Raw genomic sequence first — 22861 nt, forward strand, 5'->3', positions numbered from 1 at the left:
AGGACAAAAACCAAAAAGGTGAGGTTATGGGTGAAAATAGATTCTCTAATAGGGACAATTTACACAAGTGTCTCAGTTTTCTTTTTGTTTCACTTTTATTTAAACACACAAAGGGGAATAATGCAAACACTCATTAAAAACTTAGAGAAGAAAGATTTTGTGGATTTATTCTAAATTATGGGTCTGTGTTCAGTCTGCCCACATTTACTACAATGACCAGAACAGGATCTGCCTTGCAAATGGCCTGGTTCACATGTACTTGAAGCAGTGTTAAATTCGACAGCCCACTCTGAGTCATTAGCCACTCTCCATTGGCATAGTAGAAAGCTCTATCTTTACTATAGTAATGGTGAAGGCACAGGGAGCTTTAAGTTTGAGCAAATATGGAAGACAAGTGCCACAAATTTATTTCAAGTCAATGCAAAACTCTTACAAGAGGCCTCACGACTGTTGTGTTTAGTTTCTGTAAATATATTTATTAAGGCTACTGTATTGTATTTTGTGTATATGGGTATTGAACTTGTCTGTGTGTGTGTGTGTGTGTGTGTGTGTGTGTGTGTGTGTGTGTGTGCATGCACATGTATTACAAGTATGCTTGTGCCAGTGGAGGCCATAGATAGACAACAGTGTGTCATCTTCAGCATTTTTTTTCTTTTGAGAAAAGATTTATTACAGAACCTGTCACTTATTGATGAGGTTAGACTGAGCAGTAAGCTTCTAGAATCTGCCTGTCTCTGCCTCCTCTGCTTACAGACTCAGGTCCTTTGCTTTAGCTTCTTTTATGGATATTTGACCTCTGAACTCAGGAACACAACTTCTGACCTGATTTTGTTTTGTTGTTTTTGTTTAGTGTTATTTCTAAAACATTTGATCCCATATTGTCTTATCATATCTCACCCAAATCTTATAAAATCCTACAGGCAAAATTAGGGTTTTAAGATATGCTCTTGGCTTATTATCAAGATGAAATATCAGTTAATATTAGAAAGAATACTCCGTGTAAGGCTGAAGAGTTCTTACAGAGGAAGGAGTGTAAAGAATGTACCAGCCCAGAAAGACACAAATGGTATTTACTTACTTATAGATGATATTAGCCATATAATACAGGATAACCATACTACAATCCACTGACTTAAGGAAGCTAAATAATAAGGATCACCCTAGGAAGGATGCTTAATTCTCATTCAGAAGGGCAAATAGAACAAACACCAGTAGCTATTGGAGAGAAGGAACAGGACTGGAGCCTACCCTAAAGGTCCTCTGAAGGACTCCACTCAGCAGAGGATCGAATTAGATGCTGAGACTCACAACCGAACTTTGAGTAGAGCTCAGGGTGTCTTATGGAAGAGTTGGGGGATAGAACGTCTTGGAGGGGACAGGGGCTCCACAAAGAGACCAACAGATTTAACAAATCTGGTCCCAGGAGAGCCTGCAGAGACTGATGCACCAACCACAGACCATACATGGAGAGGCCCTAGACCCCATGCTCAGATGTAGCTGATAGGCAGTTCAGTATCCACATGGGTTCCATAATATGTGGATTAGGGGCTACCTCTTACATGGATTCTGTTGCCCACTCATTGATCACTTCCCAATGCCAGGCCACAGAGGATGCAGGCAGTCCAGGTGATACTTGATAGGCTGGGGTCAGAGAGTAGAGGAAGAAGGTTCCCCCTTTCTGAGGACCAGGGGAGGGGAGAGGGAAAGGACTGAGGGAGGTACCTGGAGAAGTCTAGGGAGACCCCTACAATCGGAATGTAAAGTGAATAAATAAATAAATAAATAAATAAAGGGAAAATAAGTAAATAAAAAGATCATACCAGTTGAAAGACAGCAAGAAGGCTTGTAAAATGCCATATTCTGAGAAAGACACGGCCATGAACTCACAGCTGCAGTTCTCAGCACCAGGCCTGCACAGTACCTCATGGATAAAAGGGAAGTATGATGCTCTATCCCTTACTGCTGAACTACTGGCTTCTAAGAGATTCTGAGAAAAGGGGAGTCACTGTTTTGACTTGGGTCCACCCCAGTAAGCTCACCAAATTCAAAGGGATAGTTGAAAAGCCACAATCAAACAGACAACCCTGGCTAAACTCACTGGATTAAAAAACACAATAAAAAGGCATGAATGTGGGAAAACGACTTGTAGGGAAGCAGCAGGTTTGATATGGGAAAGGCTTAGAGTAGTTAAAATGAATTATATGTGCATGAAATTACAGAACAAATGTGATTAATAAAACTATAATTTCTATCAGTCTGAGATAATGAGAGAAGAACACTGTAGATAATAAGCAAACCACCAATAAAAAAAAATAACGTAGTGGTTTTGTAGAAGTAGCATGAGCAAGCACATCTCACTTGTCCTCCCCGCCCTCCGGCCTGAGTAGGAGTAGTGTCATTTGAATAGAGTCTTGAGCAGTCTAAGTACAACCTTGAACTGTATCAATATAAGACAAGGTTTGGAGTAGTTGTTGATACTACTGGTTTGCTTTTTGATTAATTCTTTCATTTATTTTCTCCATTTCCCATCTAGAGTACAGTGTCAACAATACTACTATCCTAGATGACGTAAAGAGTATAAGACACTACAGCTTCTGATCCCCGACTTCTGAAAAATACACAGTAGTTAAGAAAGTGAGGCATAATTGGATAATTTTGTTTGTTGGCGTTTAGTTTCTTGAGTTCTTTATTTATTTTGGACATTATCCCTTTGTCGGATGTAGGGTTGGTGAAAATCTTTTCCCAGTTGATAACCTGTCATTTTGTTCTGGTGATAATGTCCTTTGCCTTATAGAAAATTTTGTTTCATGAGGTCCCATTTATTAATTGTTGACCTTAGAACCCACTTTTTCTTCTAACATATTTAGTGTGTCTTGTTTTATGATGAGGTCTTTAATCTACTTGGACTTTAGTTTTCTGCAGGGTGATAAATATGAATCTATTTGCATTTTCTACATGTAGACTGCTGGTGGGAGTGCAAGCTTGTACAACCACTTTGGAAATCAATCTGGTGCTTTCTCTGAAAATTGGGAGTAGTGCTACCCCAAGAGCCAGCTATACCACCCCTGGGCATAACCTGAAAGATGCCATGCCATACAACAAGGACATTTGTTCAACTATGTTCATAGCAGCTATATTCATAATAGCCAGAATCTGGAAACAACCTAGATGCCCCTCAACTGAAGAATGGATAGAGAAACTGTGGTACATTTACACTATGGAACACTACTCAGCCATTAAAACCAAGGAAAGCTTGAAATTTGCAGGCAAATGGATGGAACTAGAAAGGATCATCTTGAGTGAGGTAATCCAGATCCAGAAAGAATGCATGGTATATACTCACTTACAAGTGGATATTAGCCCAACATAGGTGTCCTCTGAGGACAGAGGCTGGGACTTGCTGAAAATGGAGTGCTGCACTTGTGGAGTGTTGAGGGTGCTATAGAAGATGGGATTGGGGGGAGGGCAGATGGAAGGACCCAGAGGATTCAGGAGCCCTCAAGGAAACCATCAAGGCCTGAGGATCTGGATCCAGGGGGCCCCTGCACAAACTGTTGCATTAACCAAGGGCAATGTATGTAGTGAACCTAGACCCCCTGTTCAGATGTAGCCAATGGACAGTTCATTCCTCACGGTTGTGAGTGGGGACGGCCTCTGACATGAACTCTGGTGTCCCTGATTTCATCACTTCCCCTTGGTGATCAGGCCCGTGGCTGTGGACACACAGATAAAGGGGAAGCAGGCTGTCTGGATGAGACCTGATAGTCTATGGCCATATGGTGGGGAGGGAGGTCGCTTCTGTCAGAGGTGTAAGGGAGGGGAATAGGGCAGAAGAGGGAGGGAGGGAGGGACAGAGGGTGGGAATGGGAAGATACAAGCCAGGCCATAACAATCAGGATGTAATCTGAATAATTATAATACATTAAAAATAAAAGAAGACAGTGTGACATTAAATGATGATAGAGAAAACACAGCAAAGTCCCACTGTGTGGCCATGACCATCCCTTCAGAGGCCAATGAGATCAGGGCAAGGAAGAAAGACACAGTGTGGATAGCAGAGACATGCAATCTGCCTGGAAAGCAAGCAGGAACCTAATCCTTGCCACCAAGGAAACAGTGTTAGTTCATTTTCATGCAATTCTGTTTGTTTGTTTGTTTACCGAAATATAGTCTTACTTTTAATCAAAGTGCATGTAAAGCTTTCTATAAATGAGAATTTAGTCTGTAGTTATACCTGCACCTTCGACTTCTAGAAGCATTGGCGTTTTTGTTAGAAAATGAAGACATAACTATTTTCACCTGTGCTCTGTGATTATCACCAAAAGTTCGAAATGGATCTCTTAGGGATCCTTGCTAGTATTTCTGCTTGACGCGTCGAAGGAATTCATGTGTAAAGGCTGCTGTTACAGCCATCAAATACAGTGTGCACCAGCCTTTCATCCAGACCAGCCTTATTTCTTACCACACAGTCCATTAACTCTGCATAAACACATTCTAGCAACTGAGATAATGTGGGTAATGGTGAAAATGAGTGATGGATAGTCTTGCCCTAGGGCAGAATGATTCAAAATTGGTGCCATTTTGAATGTCCTAGCCAGATGTTAACTGATTGTTTTGATAGCAAGTCAAATGTAGAGGAGGGGAAAGAGAGAGCAATTCAAGGAATTATCCTGGGCAAATACCTTTCTTCCCTAAATGTCCCTTTGAGGCACCAAATAGATTCATGCCGTATTATTCATCCTGCTAGGTTTATTCATGTGTGGTATACACAGACAAAACACACACACACACACACACACACACACACACACACACACACACATACACACACACACACACACACACAAAATGATTTTTTTCTAAAAAGCAATATAAAAAAATAACGTGACATGATCATACTGTATACATAATAAGTAAATCTTAAAAAATAATAATCAAAACACCATACATCCCTTCTTGTGTGATGTTTGTTGAGCCTTGGAGGGCATAATATACAGCTCTGACTTTTTCTCCTTTGTGGCTGAGCATTGGGTTACTATATTACAATATCTACTTATACTTAAGGACTGGAAAAGAGTTAGAGCCTTAAACCCGGGATAACTGGCATTACAATCATGATCTGCTTTGCTGTACAGGGCATTCAGCTTGTGATATGTTGCTCTCTTATATGCTGTTGAGTTTTTAATATTACACTTAAAGTTTTTAGCATTTGTGTTTGTTTGGAAGAGTATTTTTTCAGCATAACTCCAGTTAGGTTTTTATTATAAAAACTCATATACTTAAGACAAACTAACAATGCTGTAAAAATTGTCCCCTAAGTATATGGTGGCACTATGGTAACAGAAACATTTGTTTTGATAAAAGTTCTTAGTTATGGATAGCTTTATAAAAGTTTAAAAAATGTGGTTTTTAAAATATATATCTTTTCTCAGGCTAACTCCTTCTTATCATAAACTTTGTAACTAATTGGGGTGATATTATGACCCACTTTCTCTTTTCATTGTATTTTGTGTTCTCTCTCTTCCTTTTCAGTACATGAAGGGACTGAGTCAGTTTTATCAGTTTTCTCTGTAGTTTTTCTTCTGGGCTTTTTTTTTAATTAGATAATTTTTTGCTCTTATGTTTGTAATTTCTTTTCTATTTATATACCTTTTACTTTGGGGGGTTTGTTCCTTAAGTCTAATTACTTTAAAATGAATATTTAACTAGATTTCTTTTTCAGAACTTTATTTCTCATATATCTATATATTTCTATATATAAAGATGAAGTTTTGAATTTCTCCCTGGGCTCATCTCTAGCTATATATGAGAAGTCTTAAAACATTTTTCTCTGTTTTTTAAAAGTCTTTTCTGAATTCTGTTGCTGCAATTTCCTCTTTATTCTTTGGCTCCATGTTTGAAAAATTGTTACAATATAGGTACAAATAATTTCCCAATTTTCTTTTGCTTATAATGACCTCTAGCTTAATTGCATGATTATAGCATAATATAGAATTTGGATCATGAAAATATTTGGTTTATATTTCTGTTTCAGAGATATTTAAAATGAATATTTTATAATTATCAAATGCAATTTTCTGTATGTCGATTAGATAAAATCTGTGAATATTCACTTTAAGTCTTATATTTTTATTCATCCATTTACCATTTTATCTGGCAGTTTGTAGGAGCATATGTAAAGCTCCTATTGTGATTTTAGATTTTTTGAGTTCTCTTTGGTAATGATACCAAGCTAGAAAGCTATATTATTAAGATTATCTATATTTAAATATATTTTCTTATATGTGAAGTGTTCTTTGGGTTTTAGACTATCTGTTCAATCATAATTTAAATGTAACAGTCCTTTTCTGGCCTTTGTGTTCTCTATATTTTCTAACATTTCTTTTTCCTTTTAGACAGAGTTTCTCTATTTTATCTTGGAAATCATTGTGCAGACCAGGCTGGCCTTGAATTCACATGGTATTCATTTGCCTCTGCCTCTCAAACACTGAGATTAAAGCAGTGCATCACCTGGCTGCTGTCTAACTTATTAGTGTATTAATAATATCCTTGTTGTCTCTTTTGTTCATTTTCATGTGACTATATTATAATATATATTTAAAAATCAGAATAAATTTTAATATGATATTTTCCTCTTGTCCAAACTTTGTACGTAATCATCATCCATCTGGTGTAACTTTAATGCAGCGACCATAGTTAAAACCATTTGAACCTTAGTTTAGCACTTTTTCTATTGAAAATACATTGTTCATGCAATGCAAAGCATACATGATCATCATTCCCCCAGAGCCTTCCTGACTCTTTCTAACCTACTTCATGGCCTCTCCTTCCTTTTCATTTTAAGCCTTGTCTAAAGGCATGTGGACTGCCTTTTGAGGCAGAGAAATGCCCCTCATTCACAACCAGCAAAGTAGGTGCCTCTGACCTACAGGCTTAACAGTCAGGACCTGCAAGCCAACTATCAAGATTAAAAAGGATTTCTTTCCAGCGACTCCACCTCAATTAGCCTCCTGATTTTAGCCTTATTGAGATTGCCAGACTTGATATATAAAACTGAGCACATCTGGGTGTTTGTTTCCACAAGGATCTCAATTAGTAGTTATTACAGTGCAAACAAATGATAACATTAATTATTTATTATGTAAATGATAGAGAAAAGATAAGTTATGGATAGGGGCTTAAGATTTACCGCCTGTATTGTCCTTGGCTGGTGCCTTAGTTTGAGCGGGACCCCTGTGCCCAAATCTGCCTATCATAATGTTCTACTTGTAGGCTTCTAGGACCCTCTGGATCCTTCTACTTTGCCATTCTCCCATGATTCTCTCATCTAGAGTCCCACTAGAATGTCCTCCCCTCTGTCTCAGTTTCCTGGTAAGTGAAGTCTTTCATGGGACCTGCCCCTTGGGCTAATATGCAGATATAAGTGAGTATATACCATTTGAGTCTTTCTGCTTCTGGGTTAACTCACTCATTATGATCATTTCTAGCTTAATCCATTTATCCACAAATTTCGGGAATTCCTTGTTTTTAATAGCTGAATAGTATTCCATAGTGTATATGTACCACAGTTTCTTTATCCATTCTTCTATTGAGGGACACTTAGGCTGTTTCTATGTTCTGGCTATTATGAATAAGGCTGCTATGAACATGGTTGGACAGAACACTCTCCACAGTAGAGTGGAGAGTGGGATACTACTTTCTCACATACTCTGGTGCCTCACCTTTGACCATGTCCCCTGGACGGGGAGACCTGGTGGCAATCAGAGGAAGGACAGCAGGTTACCAAGAAGAGACTTGATACCCTATGATCATATAGAGGGGGAGGTAATCCCCCTCAGGAACAGTCATAGGGGAGGGGAATAAGGGGAAATTGGGAGGGAGGGAAGAATGGGAGGATACAAGGGATGGGATAACCATTGAGATGTAACAAGAATAAATTAATAAAGGAGAAAAAAAAGATAAGTTATGGAAGGAAATCTGAAAATATGTTGATTCTGACATTTATTTTTATTATCAGAATGACTAGTGGCATTGGCTTTTCAGTTCTTGGTTATTTCTACTCCAATGTATCCTTTATTCTCAATACCACATACAAGTCACCCTTATGAATGTTATCAATAACTTGTTTGTTGTCAAACTTGATAGACTGTCTTCATTTGAGAACCTTGTTCAACCTTTTTTCCCTGTTCATAAAGGCTTGGGTCACTACTACCTAGATTCTGTAATCTCTTTTTACCTTGACCTTTCTACTGCCTATGGGGTTTCATTTTCTTCTTGACAGTCCTTGTAAAATTTTTTCATTCTTTTTTCAATCCTGCCTCACATACTAATGACTACTGAATCTATATCACCATAAAATATAATGACTTACAATCCTATATTTCTAGCTTCCTAAGTTTGATGTATATTATTCTGCTAAAACTTCAGGCATTTAATCTAGAACTCACTTGAACTCAAATACTGTAATGTTTATTTTGTAATAAGCGTTTCTCAAACCTTATTATTGTCTTGATTCTTTGAGTGTCCAACATACAAATAATAACCACATCCTTATTGGTTGTATATTTGTATACAACCAATGTATTTGAGACTCTTTTAATTATCACGTAGATTTCTCTCTTTAACATTCCTTAATCAATTCTTGTTCTTCTGTCTCTAACATTTAATATGTTGAGCCTCCTGTGATGAAGAGCTTCTTTTATGACTGTCATTGGAGTCCTTGCTGCAAATCTCAACAATTTTCTAATATTATAGTCACGGTTATGTATATTCAAAGTTCTATAGAAGTAGGTCACAATAAATTTCTAAACTGAGAAATCTAGAGCCTGGTGGCTTTATTCCAATGTCACTGAAGCCAATACAATGATATATATATATATATATATATTAATTCTGCTCCTTTTGGTTGTGGCTTTAATTTCTGAGTTCTGACTACTGAGTTTCCTAACAGGTAGTTACACCCATGTCCTACATACAATCTCAATCACTGTATCAAGGGATTTCATAAAACTTTGATTTATAACATCTGAATTATTACCCTTCTATTAATATTGCTTCATTTTCCTTTGCTATTTTATTAGTGGGGAAATAGGAGAGGCCACATGGGAGTGCAATCTAGCCTGGGATTTTGGAAAAGCTGATGTATCAGATTTTAATGCATGTGACTCTGGTGATTGCTTTTTATGTCAATTTGAATTTAATTCACAGAAATCAAGAAAGTAAAAATGAACCATGAAGAGAGAGAAGTGCTGGGTAGGAGGATAGTAGGGCGCCAGTGTTATGAAGGGGATGCAAAAAAAAAAAAAAAAAATCAAAATGCAATACACAGAAAGAGGAGATAAATAACACTGATTATTTGAAAAATCCGTAGAGAAATAGTATTTAGTTCACTTAAAACACACACATACACACAGTCACTTAAACACTCTTACACACACAATCACACACACATACACATATGCACACACACTCACCACATACTCACATATATACACATGTGCACACATGCTCTCTCACACAGACACACACTCATACACAGAAACACACAAACATACACTCAAACACACTCATACATACACTCACACATTCACACACATACACACTCTCTCATACACCAACACACACACTGTGTGTTTGTCTTTATGTGCATGTATGTATAGTGTGAATGAAGTTACACTACTTGTGTTGCTAATCTTCCCCAAGAGATAGAGACTATTTAACAAAAAACACTAGTGCAGGGCATGGGAAGTCTTCCTACAAGTTTTTTCCTCAGCATAATATTTTTATTAATTGTTGGGGAATTTTGTATAATGTACCTTGATCACACTCACTTCCTATTCCTCTCTACAAAAACAAAAAAGCAAACTCAAACCCACCAAGTGCAATTTGGAGCAACTCATTGGAGCATGGTCAAACTCCTGATGGCCAGCTCTTTAAAGAAAACTGAGTATTGCCCCCAGAAGCCATCAACTGTGAAGTGCTGTACTTCAACGTCCTTATCACAGTTTTAAGGACTGTCAGGAATAGCTTCCTATCTGGACTGTTTCTGTTCTGAGGGAGGGGTGGGGTCATCAAAGAAGCCTCCAATGTCTCCTGTAAGTTTTCAATTACAGAAGTTGAAGGGATGCCCCAAACAGTATAGGCTCTTGCTGTAGCCATCTATTGCCTTCCAGGTCTTGAAGGTAAGACACTATTGCTTAAGATACTGAATACGTTGGACAGAAGACTCAGATGGAGTACTCATAGAACGCGCCTGGAAGTCTCCTCAATGACACCGAGCTCTCAAACCATCTGAAGGTGTTATGCAGCTTCCACGGAAGAAAAGCAGTCACTACTCCTACCCATCTGTAAAACCTACGAGCCAGAACAATGACAGGCATGGGAAGATTTCCCTAATAATACACTAATGGTGCTTATATCTTGGGGGGTATCCAGCAATGTAATTGGACTTAGAGCCAGTTCAATTGGAGGGAGGTTATGCCTGGCATTGTAAATCAGGAACAAGGAACTTTTCCTGGCATAAGACCCATGACAGGCTATCCTATTCCAAATGGTCATCCCTAAATAAATATATATATGTGAATAATGCTAATGCACTAAGAGTATTATATTCATCTGCCTGTCTATCTATCTATCTATCTATCTATCTATCTATCTATCTATCTATCTATCATCTATCTAATTAAAAAGAACATGTCATGAATTTGAGATAAAGCGTAGAGTGGAATGGGAGGGGCTCTAGTGAGAAACTGAGGGGGGGAAACTGACATATTAGTACTCACATGAACTTATAATAAAATAAAATAAACATTTTAAGTGGAAAGAATTCAGCTAGGAGGCGCAGAAGGGAGGAAATCCACTCTTGAAATAAGCTACATTTCCCAAAGGAAAGTCCATTTGTAAAATACCCAAGAAAAAACAACGTATGTTTGGCTTCACTTCTTCTTTCTGAGTCAGCGGGTCTATTGCTCTTGTCACCACACATCAGAGACATCAGACTTAAACTTCTTTGGCCTTTTAATATGGACCGAATACTAGTACTTCTCAGGAAAACTGCAGCCTTTCGGTGTCAAATTGAGACTGCTGAGAAATCCAACTGCATAGACTGACAACCTACCAGGTTCTCTTCCTTTCCAGAAGTTAAATGGCCAGGGAAATGTTTATCTCTGTGGATGTCCACAGTACTTTATTCCCAGTAATAGCATTCTTCACATTCTGTGAAGGTGCTTTTTTTTTTTTTTTTATCAGACTGTTCTGAACTCTGGCCAAAGCTGAACTCTGGCCAAAGCTATTTCTACCCAGAGTTGACATCTTTCACCATTGTATCTCCAACTCTGTGAGTAATACATAGTGTCTCCCCTTGATCCCCCCGAATCTCCTCCTCCTCCATTTCTCTTCAGAAAACAGCCTGACACATCAGGATGCAGTAAAACTGGGCACTTCCTTTTCTATTAAGTAGACAAGAAGGGTCCCAGAGGCAACAGTAGAGTCGGAGCCACCTCCTGCTCCCACTGTTGCTCCTACAAACTCACCCTCCCTCTTCTGAGGATTCCCTAGCTCCACCTAGTGCTTGACTGTGGGTCTGGTTTCATCTGTTGCTGCCCCTCTGATGACAATTGGGCTAAATATCAATGCCTAATAACATTAGCTCATTTCATTGCCTTTTTTTTTTACACATCCCTGTTTGGTTTTATTGTGGGTCTCTGGGATATTCAGCCTCTGGCTCCTGGCCATCCTGGTGATATCAGGGGTGGCCTCCATCTCTTGGCATGGGTCTCAAGCTGAACCACTCATTGCTTGGCCACTCTCATAATTTCTGCACCACCTTTACCCTAGCACATTTTGTAGGCAGGGCAAATTATAGTTTGAAGGTACTGTGTCTGGGTGGATGTCCTAATTCCTCCACTGGAAGTCTTCCATTGTTACAGGAGATGGCCAGTTCAGGCTTCACATCCCCCACTGCAAAGAGTCTTCTTTAGGGTCACCCTCATTGTATACTGGGAATGTCCATTGCCCTAGCCTTCAAGCTCATTTCAGAGATGCCCCCCCCATCCCAGTTGAATATCCCGGTACTTTCTCCCTCCATCTTCCCCACACGTGATCCCTCCTCTTCCCACCCCACCTCCACTCCTATCCATCTCCCTATCTCTATCCACTTGAGTTGTCGTTTATGTTTCCCTTTGTTGGTGAGATTTATGCGTCCCTTTACTCTCTCTTTGAGCCCTCCTTCTTACATAGCTTCTCTGGGTCTGTGGATCGTAGCATGTTTATCTTGTACTTTACAACTAATATCCACTTATAAGTGAGTACATATCATGTTTGGCTTTGTTGGTTTGGGATACCTCACTCATAAGACCTTTTCTAGTTCCATTCATTTGCCTGCAAATTTCATGATGTCGTTGTTTTTAATGGCTAAGTAATACTCCATTGTGAAAATGCATGACATTTTCTTTATCTATTCTTTGGTTGAGGGACATCTTGTGTGTTTACAGTTTCTGGCTTTTATGAATAAAGCTTCTATGAACATAGATGAGCATTTGTCATTGTGCTACGGTGGAGCATCTTTGGGATATATGCCCAGGAGTGGCATAGCTGAGTCTTGAGGTAGATCTATTCCCAATTCTCTGAGAAATACCCATATTGATTTCCAAAATAGTTGTACAAGTTTGCACTCCCACCAGCCATGGAGGAGTGTTTCCCTGGTTCCACATCCTCACCGGCATATGCTGTAATTTGAGTTTTTGATCTTTGCCATTCTGATAGGTGTAAGATGGAATCTCAGAGTTGTTTTACTTCACGTCTTTGATGATTAAGGATGTTTCTTTAAGTGCTTCACAGCCATTAGAGATTCCTCTGCTGAGAATTCTCTGTTTGGGTCTGTACCCCATTTTTTCCATTGGATTATTTGGTTTGTTGATGTCTAGTTTCTTGAGTTCTATATAATTTGGATATCAGGGTTCTGTCAGATGTGGGTTTGGCAAAGATCTTTTCTCAGTCTGTTGGCTGTTGTTTTGCCTTTTTGATGGTGTCCTTTGCCTCACGGAAAGCAATTTCATCATGTTCCTCTTATTAATTGTTGATCATAGTGCCTGAGCTGTTGGTGATCTGTTCAGAAACTTGTCTCCTGTATCAATATCTTCCCTACTTTCCCCAATGTTACCCACTTTCTCTATCAGGTTCGGTGTATCTTATTTTATGATGAAGTTTTTTGATCCACTTGGACTTTAGTTTTGTTCAGGTGACAAATATTGATCTATTTGTATTCTTCAAATTGCACATCCAGTTTGACCAGCACTATTTGTTAAAGATGCTTTCTTTTTTCCATTGTATATTTTTGGCTTCCTTATAAAAGTCATGCATTCATAAGTGTGTGTATATACTTCTGGGTCTTTGATTCAACTATATTCATCAGCATGTCTGTTTTTATGCCAGTACTATGTGGCTTTTATTACTACTGCTCTGTAGTACAGTTTGAAATCAGGGATGTTGTATTATTGCACACGATTGTTTTAGCTATCTTGGTTTTTTTTTTTTTTGCATATGAAGTTGAGTATTGTTCTTTCAAGGTCTGTAAAATTTGTGTTGGAATTTTGATGGTAATTACATTAAGTCTGTAGATTGTTTTTGGTGAGATGGCCAGTTTTTACTATGCTAATCCTACTGATCCATGAGCATGGGAGATCTTTCCATCCTCTGATATTTGTTTCAGTTTCTTTCTTCAGAGACATGAAGTTTTTGTCATACAGGTCTTTCACTTGCTTGGTTAGAGTTACATCAAGGTATTTTATATTATTTGTGGCTATTGTGAAAGGTAATTTCCCCCTAATTTCTTTCTCAGCCTGTTTATCATTTATTTCGTGCATATAGGAGGGCTATTGATTTTTTGTTGGTGTTGTTAATCTTGTATCTAGACACATCATTGAAGGTCTTTATGAACTCTAGGAGTTCCCTGGTAGAAAATTTTGAGGTTGCTTATGTATACTATCATATTAACTACAATAGTGCTACTTTTACTTTTTTTCCAATAAGTATTCCTTTGACCTCCTTTAGTTGTCTTATTGCTCTAACTAAAACTTCAACTACTATGTTAATTAGATATGAAGAGAGTAGACAAAATTAACAAAAAAATCAGTAGCTGTCCTTTATATAAATGATAAACTGGTTGAGAAAGAAATTAGGGAATAACATCCTTTATAATAGCCACAGATAATTATAGTACCTTTGTGTAACTCTAACCAAGGAGGTGAAAGACCTGTATGACAAGAACTTCAATTCTTTGAAAAACTAAATTGAAGAAGATATCAGAAGATGGAAAGATCTCCCATGCTCATGGATTGGTAGAATTAACATAGTAAAAATAGCCATCTTACCTAAAGCAATCTACAGATTCAGTGCAATTCTCATAAAAATTCCAACACAATTCCTTACAGACATTGAAAGAGTCATCCTCAACTTCATATAGTCTTCTCGGTGTTTAACCACAGTTTTCTCCATAATGGCTTTAGTACTAAATAGTTATTTCTCATTTTTTGAGGAAAAAAATTGTTCTTTTCAAGGATAATTTTGGCAGAGAAGAGATTTCTTAATTGTTTGAGCCAAAGCCTTGAACTTGTCTCTTATTTACTTGAAACATTATTCCACATACCTATCATTGTCATCCAAAGAGAAATTAGAATTCACTGATTGGTGTGGGACTGAGCCAAGGCTCCTGTCAGAATAGGATAGATTCTCTTGCTTGTATTTGGCTTGAATATGCATGCCAAAGTTTCATTTGGCTCCACATTTTATGTGGTATTTCTGAGCTGATGAGGTAATCCATAATAGAAGGTGATAAAATCTTGGTCATCCATAAAAATGATTAATACTCACTAATGAGAACATATTCATTCATTCCTCAAGTTCATATGAAGCACGTGTAACTCTCTTGATCCCTTTTGTACTGTGTAGTTACTATGTACCAACTACATACCCATTAGCTTATTTCTGGGCTGACTGGATGATTCTATAATGAATATATATGTAAATTAATCATCTTACACAGAAGATACGCCTATATATGTGTTAATGACAATGACACTTTTGCAGTAAAAGTTCTTTTAAATCAGTTAGTAGTTCAGCCCTTAGCTTTGTGTTCTATTCTGCATTCATTCTTGCTGTTATGATGCCATTCTCCACATGGTGGTATTGCCAAAAGCCCCTTACTATGATGCCAGCATCATTTTCTTGGACAAAGCAAACCTTGAGCTGAACAAACCTCTTCATAAAATACCCAGTCTCTATCATTGTGCCTGAACATCAGCAAACGGTGATGCAAAGTTTGCATCTGACGTAGTATGATTGTTTCTTATATAAAACGTGATTAACCTAAACATGGGAAAAGAACAGTTCAAGTATTGCAAAAACAACAATGTAACATCATATACACCACGTATCAAGCAGAGCTGTAGCCTTTGGGAAGAAATCATATAGATAACGTTCTTATGCACACTACATGTACCAGCTGAAACAAACGTCTGGACAGACACCTCTCTTCTCAAAATCTTGTGGAATATTCATGCTCATATCTTACCTGGTATCTTTCAGTGGCATACATATTTTAATGGTTGGTGTCATCATAACTTTTTATATGTTTATGATTCCTCAATCCTTCCTAACCTTATAGAAATGACCAGACATTTCCCAAGCACTTTCAACATGTCTACTAGCTCGTTTCTTGATTGAGCTGCTAAATGAGTTGTTGGAACTTTAGGTTTATTTTACTGAAAGTAACAAAGATAGGATTTTTCATCAAGCCATAACACATTTCTTTTTAAAAGTAATAACAAAGTTTATCTTAGGTAAATTAGTGTTCTCATAAATCGTCTCTGCCTGTGGTGTTTGATAAACATCAACAAATATATTTATACCCTGCCTTCTGTAATGCACATACGTAAATTAATCATTTTGTAATAGAAATACATGGATACATTTATTATTAACAATAAAATTACAGTTTTAGAGTAAATCAGTTATTTTATACTAGTCATTTACATTTCAATTTTCTGTTCTTGATGGAATAGTTTATATATTTTGATAGAGGATGACAGCCAATGATAGTAGAAGACCCAAGGCTATTTTATTTTCAAGACAGTTTGATAATGGCCTATATTCTTTCCACCAGATGGAAATAAAATTAAGCTATGAGGGATCTATATTAACAGATCATTAAATGAAAATAAAATCAACAAATGACAATCACAGTTGCATCCCAGCAGAAGGTGAACCTGGCTATGATCCTGAAGGAATAATTTGCCTTGGGGAGCAATGTCATGTACAAGCAATATCTGTGTGACAGACTCCAGCAAAGATGTGCAAGTGCCTGGAAGCTGCCTGAACAATGGGGATAAATATAGAACTAAGATTTAATAGAAATAAATGTGAAGTATTAAATTTATGTTAAAAAGAATCTGCCAGATGAATAAAGTATGCGGGATATTTTGTCCTGAATGACATCAGATTTGTAAGAAAGCTGTGGAGGGTTGAGAGAGAAAAGACTCAGTGTGACATTTGAAAAACTAAACTGCTTCCATGCGTGAGGAAATTGATTAAGATAAGGAAGTTATTCTTTTACAAAATATCATACTTATTTTATAACATTAAAAGTGAAAGTTCAAATCCACAAATGGAAGGAACAAACAAGGTGACTTAAATAATATTCATATGCTTCTGCCATGAGCATAATTTAGTTATTGTAAGAGAGCTATGGAAACATACAAAAGCTGCCAGACCCTGATGAAGCCTGAGATAAGGAAGCTGAAATCCGGAAGTTACCTGTCCACGGGTGATTATAATATCAGTGCTCTAGGGCAAAAGACGAAAACTATTATAAGCAATTTATTTTAATTCCTAGATAAAGGAGAGAATTATATTTCAGAAAATGAATCTGTAAAGAAAAATATTTTTTAAAAAATGAAATTTTGCTACTACGTTAATTTAAAAATTGTATGTTCTCCTAAAGAATCCTAGAGATGTTTTTTGGCTTTGCATTTATAAAAGTAGAAGCTGTGACAGTGCCAACTGAAGGCTGTTTTCCATAAACCTACAGTGAACAAGGGATTAGAGAGGAAGGAACATATATTGTGGATGAGCTTCTCTGATGTGATATCCTTACATGAATATGCATGTTACCTGGAATTTTCTAATGTGATTCCTTGTTTTGTTTTACTTTTTTGCTATTCTGGGCATTGAACTTGGGACCTTGTGCATGCTGTGCAACTGCTCCACCACTGAGCGATGCTCCAGCAATGATTACTTGGAGTATTTTAATGAGGTTTGTAATCAAATCACTCACTGAAGCGAACTGAGATGGTGCATTTACCCCTATGTCCTACCTAATTGGCCGAACCATCTGTGTTCTTACGCCGGTGTTTAATGAGAGAAAAGAAGGCATCCAGGACCAATGAATGGCATTTTGTCAGAGACTCTAAGGCAAGCCGACTAATTGCATGGCTTCATAGTACAGCACTGGGGACAGCTTCAGGTGTGCGTCTTTGGAAGCTGTTAGCATAAGGAGATGGTAAGGGCAACTGGGCTATCCTACAGCTACCCTAAATGATTTCATACTGGCACACTGTGTCGTGTTCAGGGTCAGCCTAAGCTTGAAGCACAGACTTTCTGGATTGAGGATATTTTGAGTTATTTATCCAGGCCTGTTTTAAGGGAAGCTGATAAGTTATTGTCTGTGTGGATTGCTACTGGAGATGGAAGTCTGGCTTCCTACAAGTCTGTGTTTAGCAGAGCAGCTAGTTAAAGAGATTGTTGCAGATAAGCATCTTGTTTCCCCGTACAGTTTCTTCAGGTATGAGTTAGTTATGCTTTCATGTGTGGTCTGGCTGCTTCCTGTTTATACATGCAATCTCTTGGCCCCAGATGTTGTGCATTTTCGAGTATCTCTAGCACTATTAATTGCTAAAAGATGGATACTATGCAGCTAATGCCACAATGACCTGACTCCTCAGCCTCCTGAGGGAACTTCCTTCCATTGTAAGACCAATAAAAACCCAGTGCTTTCTAAGCTGATGTTAAGGATCCCTACAGACTGTAGAGTTTTTTAAAGGAAAATTTTAGGTTAACCAATTTCTCCCCTTACCCTATGATACATTTATCTGCATTTAATATTAATCACATCCAACATGAACTTTTCCAGTTCAAGGAAATAACTTAGATTAGTGATACAGAAGGAACGTTGCAAGCAGTGCCCAGCCTCTCATTCAGGCAGAGTCCTACAGAATGTTCTCACTGGATTTGTCTCTTTTCACTCTCTGTTGTCTTTCTAATGCTTATTGATTCTGTTTCCTTTATCACTTTCCATTGATTGCTGGGTCTCCATAGTCAGGCATTAATGGTATTGATCCTGAAGAAATAACCCTTTAATGGGGGTCAGCTGAAGTAAGACATGAGCTTCGCCCTCTTTTGACTTTTGTTAATTTGGTTTATTTGGATTTTGTTCATTTTCCAGCATGTAAGGAGTTGGTTTGGGATGAGGGGAGATTTTTAATTTTTTTTCTAGCTGAGATCTGGTTTGTTGTGTTAGGGTCTCACTTGTCATAACTCCGGGACTCATCTGTCTTCAACCTGTTTTTATGGGAGGTTATTCCCAAGGCTTAGCATGTGAAGTTCTGCTCAGCTCTTTCTCAAGTGAGAGGACCTTGTGCTTGCCAGTTACAATGCCCCCTGTAGTCATCCTTAGTGTACACTCTTAACTGTTATAAATAACAGCTAATACGGACTCTGGAGTGCCTTAGCACAACCCTTCCATCTTAAGGTATGAAATAAACTTATAGGTTTTAGCTTCTCAATTCTGATTATTTTAAATGTCATCATAAAGTTAGAAAGGTGAATTTTCTCATAGTAAAACCAAAACACTATGAAGAAAAGGATCTTTTGTCTGTAATAAAGCTCCTTAGAGATTTTGCACTGACATTGTCATTGAGAACCTGTGTGAACCTCAAAAATAACTCACACTCATTGGATTTCAGCTTTTTCTTCTGTAAATATAATCCTAATTCCCTTGAGGTTCAGACATGGAATTCTGTAACACATTTCCTCATGCATTGACATCAACAGTAACATTAAAAATAATAGAGAGGGGGAACTTCCACAAGCCAATTTAAAAAATTCAGCAGGGTATCAGCCATCACATTAATGAACCAAAAAAATGATATTACAGAATCAATTATTTTGGTGAAAATATTTCCGAAGAGAAGACATGAAAGGCCCAATGCTGAGAATGTAATTTTTATTGTCCTATGAAATCATAAAAAAAAAAAATCCAAGGGTGTAGTGCATGAGTCTACTCACTGGGAAGACTCCAATCTGCCTGAAGAAATGAAAAGTAATTGAACTATGCAAAATAAAGGCTGACACCATGGAATGACATATCACCTACGTCTCTCCATACTGCAGAGAACCAGTCACATCAGGCTTTGGGTCTACAGTCTACAGTCTACAGCTCTTCTGATCTTAACACTCCCAACACACACACACACACATACACACACACCCACACACACACACACACACACACACACACACACACACACACACACGCTCTATAGTGTTTCCCTCTAAGCACAATCCATTCAGTTTCTTACTTGATGGTTACTGATCCAGGTGGCTCTGCTGGTGACAAGGGTAGTCAGGGCCCTTGTCATCAGGTTCCATTGAGTCCTAAATTTCTGATCGACGTATGTGTGTATGTACATGTATATGAGAGACAGATAACCTATTCCAGTTTTCCCTTCCCACTGCATAGACGGTGGCACTATCCACTTAGTACGTAATTTAGACAAGCCCGTGTCAATTAAACTATTGTTTTATAAATAAGACAAAGCATTCTGTTTGCCCAAATCAACCTAACCATTTGTAGATATTTGTAGAAATAAATCTGCAAGGGATTCATGGACACTGTTCAAGATCATATAATGTGTAAAATAGATATAAATCTAGACATTTTATTATTCACTCACTCAGAAAAATTTTAACTGTACTGTGAAGAAACCAAACAAGAAACTTTGACAAAACCATGAATTCTATTCTGTGCATCTTGAGCCTTTCTTGACAACAGAGTTTTGACTTTCATCTATTCATAGTCCCCAAGGAGGAGCGAAGATAATAGAGTGAAGACTACCAAATATGTGGTTGCTAGCTTCAGATATAGTAATCGTTGAAAGGTTAAAATATGCCATACCTAGGCTTCAATAAGAACAATGTGGTAACTTCCCTCTTCTCCTTTTCTTAAAGCATGCTTATATAAAAAGGGAAAAAAAATACATGGGGTGCCTTTATATTTCTTATTTTCAACATTTACCAAGATTTTGGACACAGAGCTCTCATTCAATAAAGGTTTGCATGATTGAAGTGAGTTGTATTGACTTACGTGAACCTAGTCAATGAGAATGCATTGACTATATCTCACATTTACTTTAATTTGACATTGAGATAATAGAAATTTTGACCAAAATGAATTGATATGGGCCAGTTTGTGACTTTCAAGCTGGATAATTTTAGGTAAAAGTTTTATGCTTACTTAAGTTACATGAAATGTCATCTGTACATAGAAATAAAAGTATATACCTTTTAAAGTAGCATGCATTGTTACTGACTGTGATAATCTTTTCTTTTTTCCCCAAGATATATATTATTTTATTAATTTGTTCTTGTTACATCTCAATGGTTATCCCATCCCTTGTCTCCTCCTATTCTTCACTCCCTCCCATTTTCCTCTTATTCCCCTCCCCTATGACAGTTCCTGAGGGGGGTTTCCTCCCCAAGTATATATGTTCATAGGGTATCAAGTCTCTTCTTGGTAACCTGCTGTCCTTTCTCTGAGTGCCACCAGGTCTCCCCCTTCAGGGAAAATGGTCAAATATGAGGCACCAGAGTACGTGAGAAAGTCATATTCCACTCTCCACTCTACTGTGGAGAATGTTCTGCCCATTGTCTAGATCTGGGTAGGGGTTTAAAGTTTACCGCCTGTATTGTCTGGTGCCTTAGTTTGAGCGGGACCCCTGTGCCCAAATCTACCTATCATAATGTTCTTCTTGTAGCTTTCTAGGACCCTCTGGATCCTTCTACTTTGCCATTCTCCCATGCTTGTCTCATCTAGAGTCCCAATAGGATGCCCTCCCCTCTGTCTCAGTTTCCTGGTAAGTGAAGGCTTTCATGGGACATGCCCCTTGGGCTAATATGCAGATATAAGTGAGTATATACCATTTGAGTCTTTCTGCTTCTGGGTTAACTCACTCATTATGAACATTTCTAGCTCAATCCATTTATCCACAAATTTCGGGAATTCCTTGTTTTTAATATCTGAGTAGTATTCCATAGTGTATATGTACCACAGTTTCTTTATCCATTCTTCTACTGAGGGACACTTAGGCTGTTTCCATGTTCTGGCTATTATGAATAAGGCTGCTATGAACATGGTTGAACAAATGTTCTTGTTGTGTGCTGGAGCATCTTCTGGGTATATTCCAAGGAGTGGAATAGCTGGGTCTTGAGGAAGCTCTATTCCCATTTTTCTGAGATAGATTTCCAAAGTGGCTGTACTAGTTTGCATTCCCACCAGCAATGAAGGAGTGTTCCTCTCTCTCCACATCCTTGCCAGCATGTGGTGTCGCTTGAATTTTTGATCTTAGCCATTCTGATGGGTGTAAGATGGAATCTCAGAGTTGTTTTGATTTGCATTTCCCTGATGATTAAGGAGGTTGAGCATTTCTTTAAGTGTTTCTCAGCCATTTGATATTCCTCTGTTGAGAATTCTCTGTTTAGTTCCAAGCCCCATTTCTCAATTGGGTTATTTGGTTTGGTGGTGTTTAATTTCTTGAGTTCTTTATATATTTTGGATATTAGACCTTTGTCAGATGTAGGGTTGGTGAAGATCTTTTCCCAGTTTGTAGGCTGTCGCTTTGTTCTCTTGACAGTGTCTCCTGCCTTACAGAAGCTTCTCAGCCTCATGAGGTTCCATTTATTAATTGTTGACATTAATGCCTGGGCCATTGATGTTCTGTTCAGGAAGTTGTCTCCTGTGCCAATATGTTCCAGGCTCTTCCCCACTTTTTCTTCTAAGTGACTTAGTGTCTCTGGTTTTATGTTGAGGTTTTCTTTTATAAGAACATTTGAATTTGTAGCTTTCCACACGCTGTTTATTAGCAACGTTTATAAATCAAGATGTGACATGGGAATTATGATTGGTGAAATCACTGAAGATGAAGAATGAATACGCTATCATTTTGTAGGCAGAATGGAGATGGGTCTGACATAGTTTATTTCATTAATATTTCCAAGTTGACAACACTTACATTGTTTTAAAACTATTTGATGGTGCTGTTACAGAGACATAATTTGGATTGCTTCTCACTAGCTTCCTGTGCTGGAATCTTGGTCCTGTGTGTGTGTGTGTGTGTGATAGAATCTTTAGGAAGCCTAAAGTGGGGTAAGTAGGTAGCCTTCCCATAGGAATGGACCGGTGGGGCAGGGTGAATGAGGGAATGATCTAATTCCTGCCAGAATAGGTTGCCACAAAAAGGCATGAACCTGATTCTTACCTGGCACTTAGCTTCCTCTCACCTGGTCATTCTGTATTGCCTTTGACTCTGATCTACTTATAAAGGTGTGTTATAGCCGAAGAGTGCTCATCAGAACCCAAGCAAGCCAGCACCATCCTCTCTAAACAGTACTCAGTTTCAGATATTTTGTTACGGCAACAGAAAATGAACGAAAAACATTAGTTTATTTATTCATCTCAACCATGCTAAGGTGGAGGTCTCTAGTTCAGTGGTAGAGGGCCTGTCTAGCATATGCAAGGCCTTGGGATTGATTC

General features: G+C 38.0%; 1 protein-coding gene across 6 annotated transcripts in view; it reads left to right on the forward strand.

Moving 5' to 3' along the window:
- RIT2 (Ras like without CAAX 2) overlaps positions 1-22861 on the forward strand; it is a 369751-nt gene that overhangs the window by 258255 nt on the left and 88635 nt on the right. For 5 of the 6 annotated variants that reach the window (XM_084779109.1, XM_084779108.1, XM_084779107.1 and 2 more), the window contains one exon: positions 21087-21185. The exons of the other annotated variant lie outside the window; for it this stretch is intronic. In XM_084779109.1, the coding sequence (XP_084635235.1) occupies positions 21087-21185 (99 nt within the window). The remainder of the gene's footprint in view (positions 1-21086; positions 21186-22861) is intronic. 6 annotated transcript variants of the gene reach the window in all.

Source organism: Acomys minous (assembly GCF_964271855.1).
Source record: "Acomys minous genome assembly, chromosome: 4".
Classification (NCBI taxonomy): Eukaryota; Metazoa; Chordata; class Mammalia; order Rodentia; family Muridae; genus Acomys; species Acomys minous.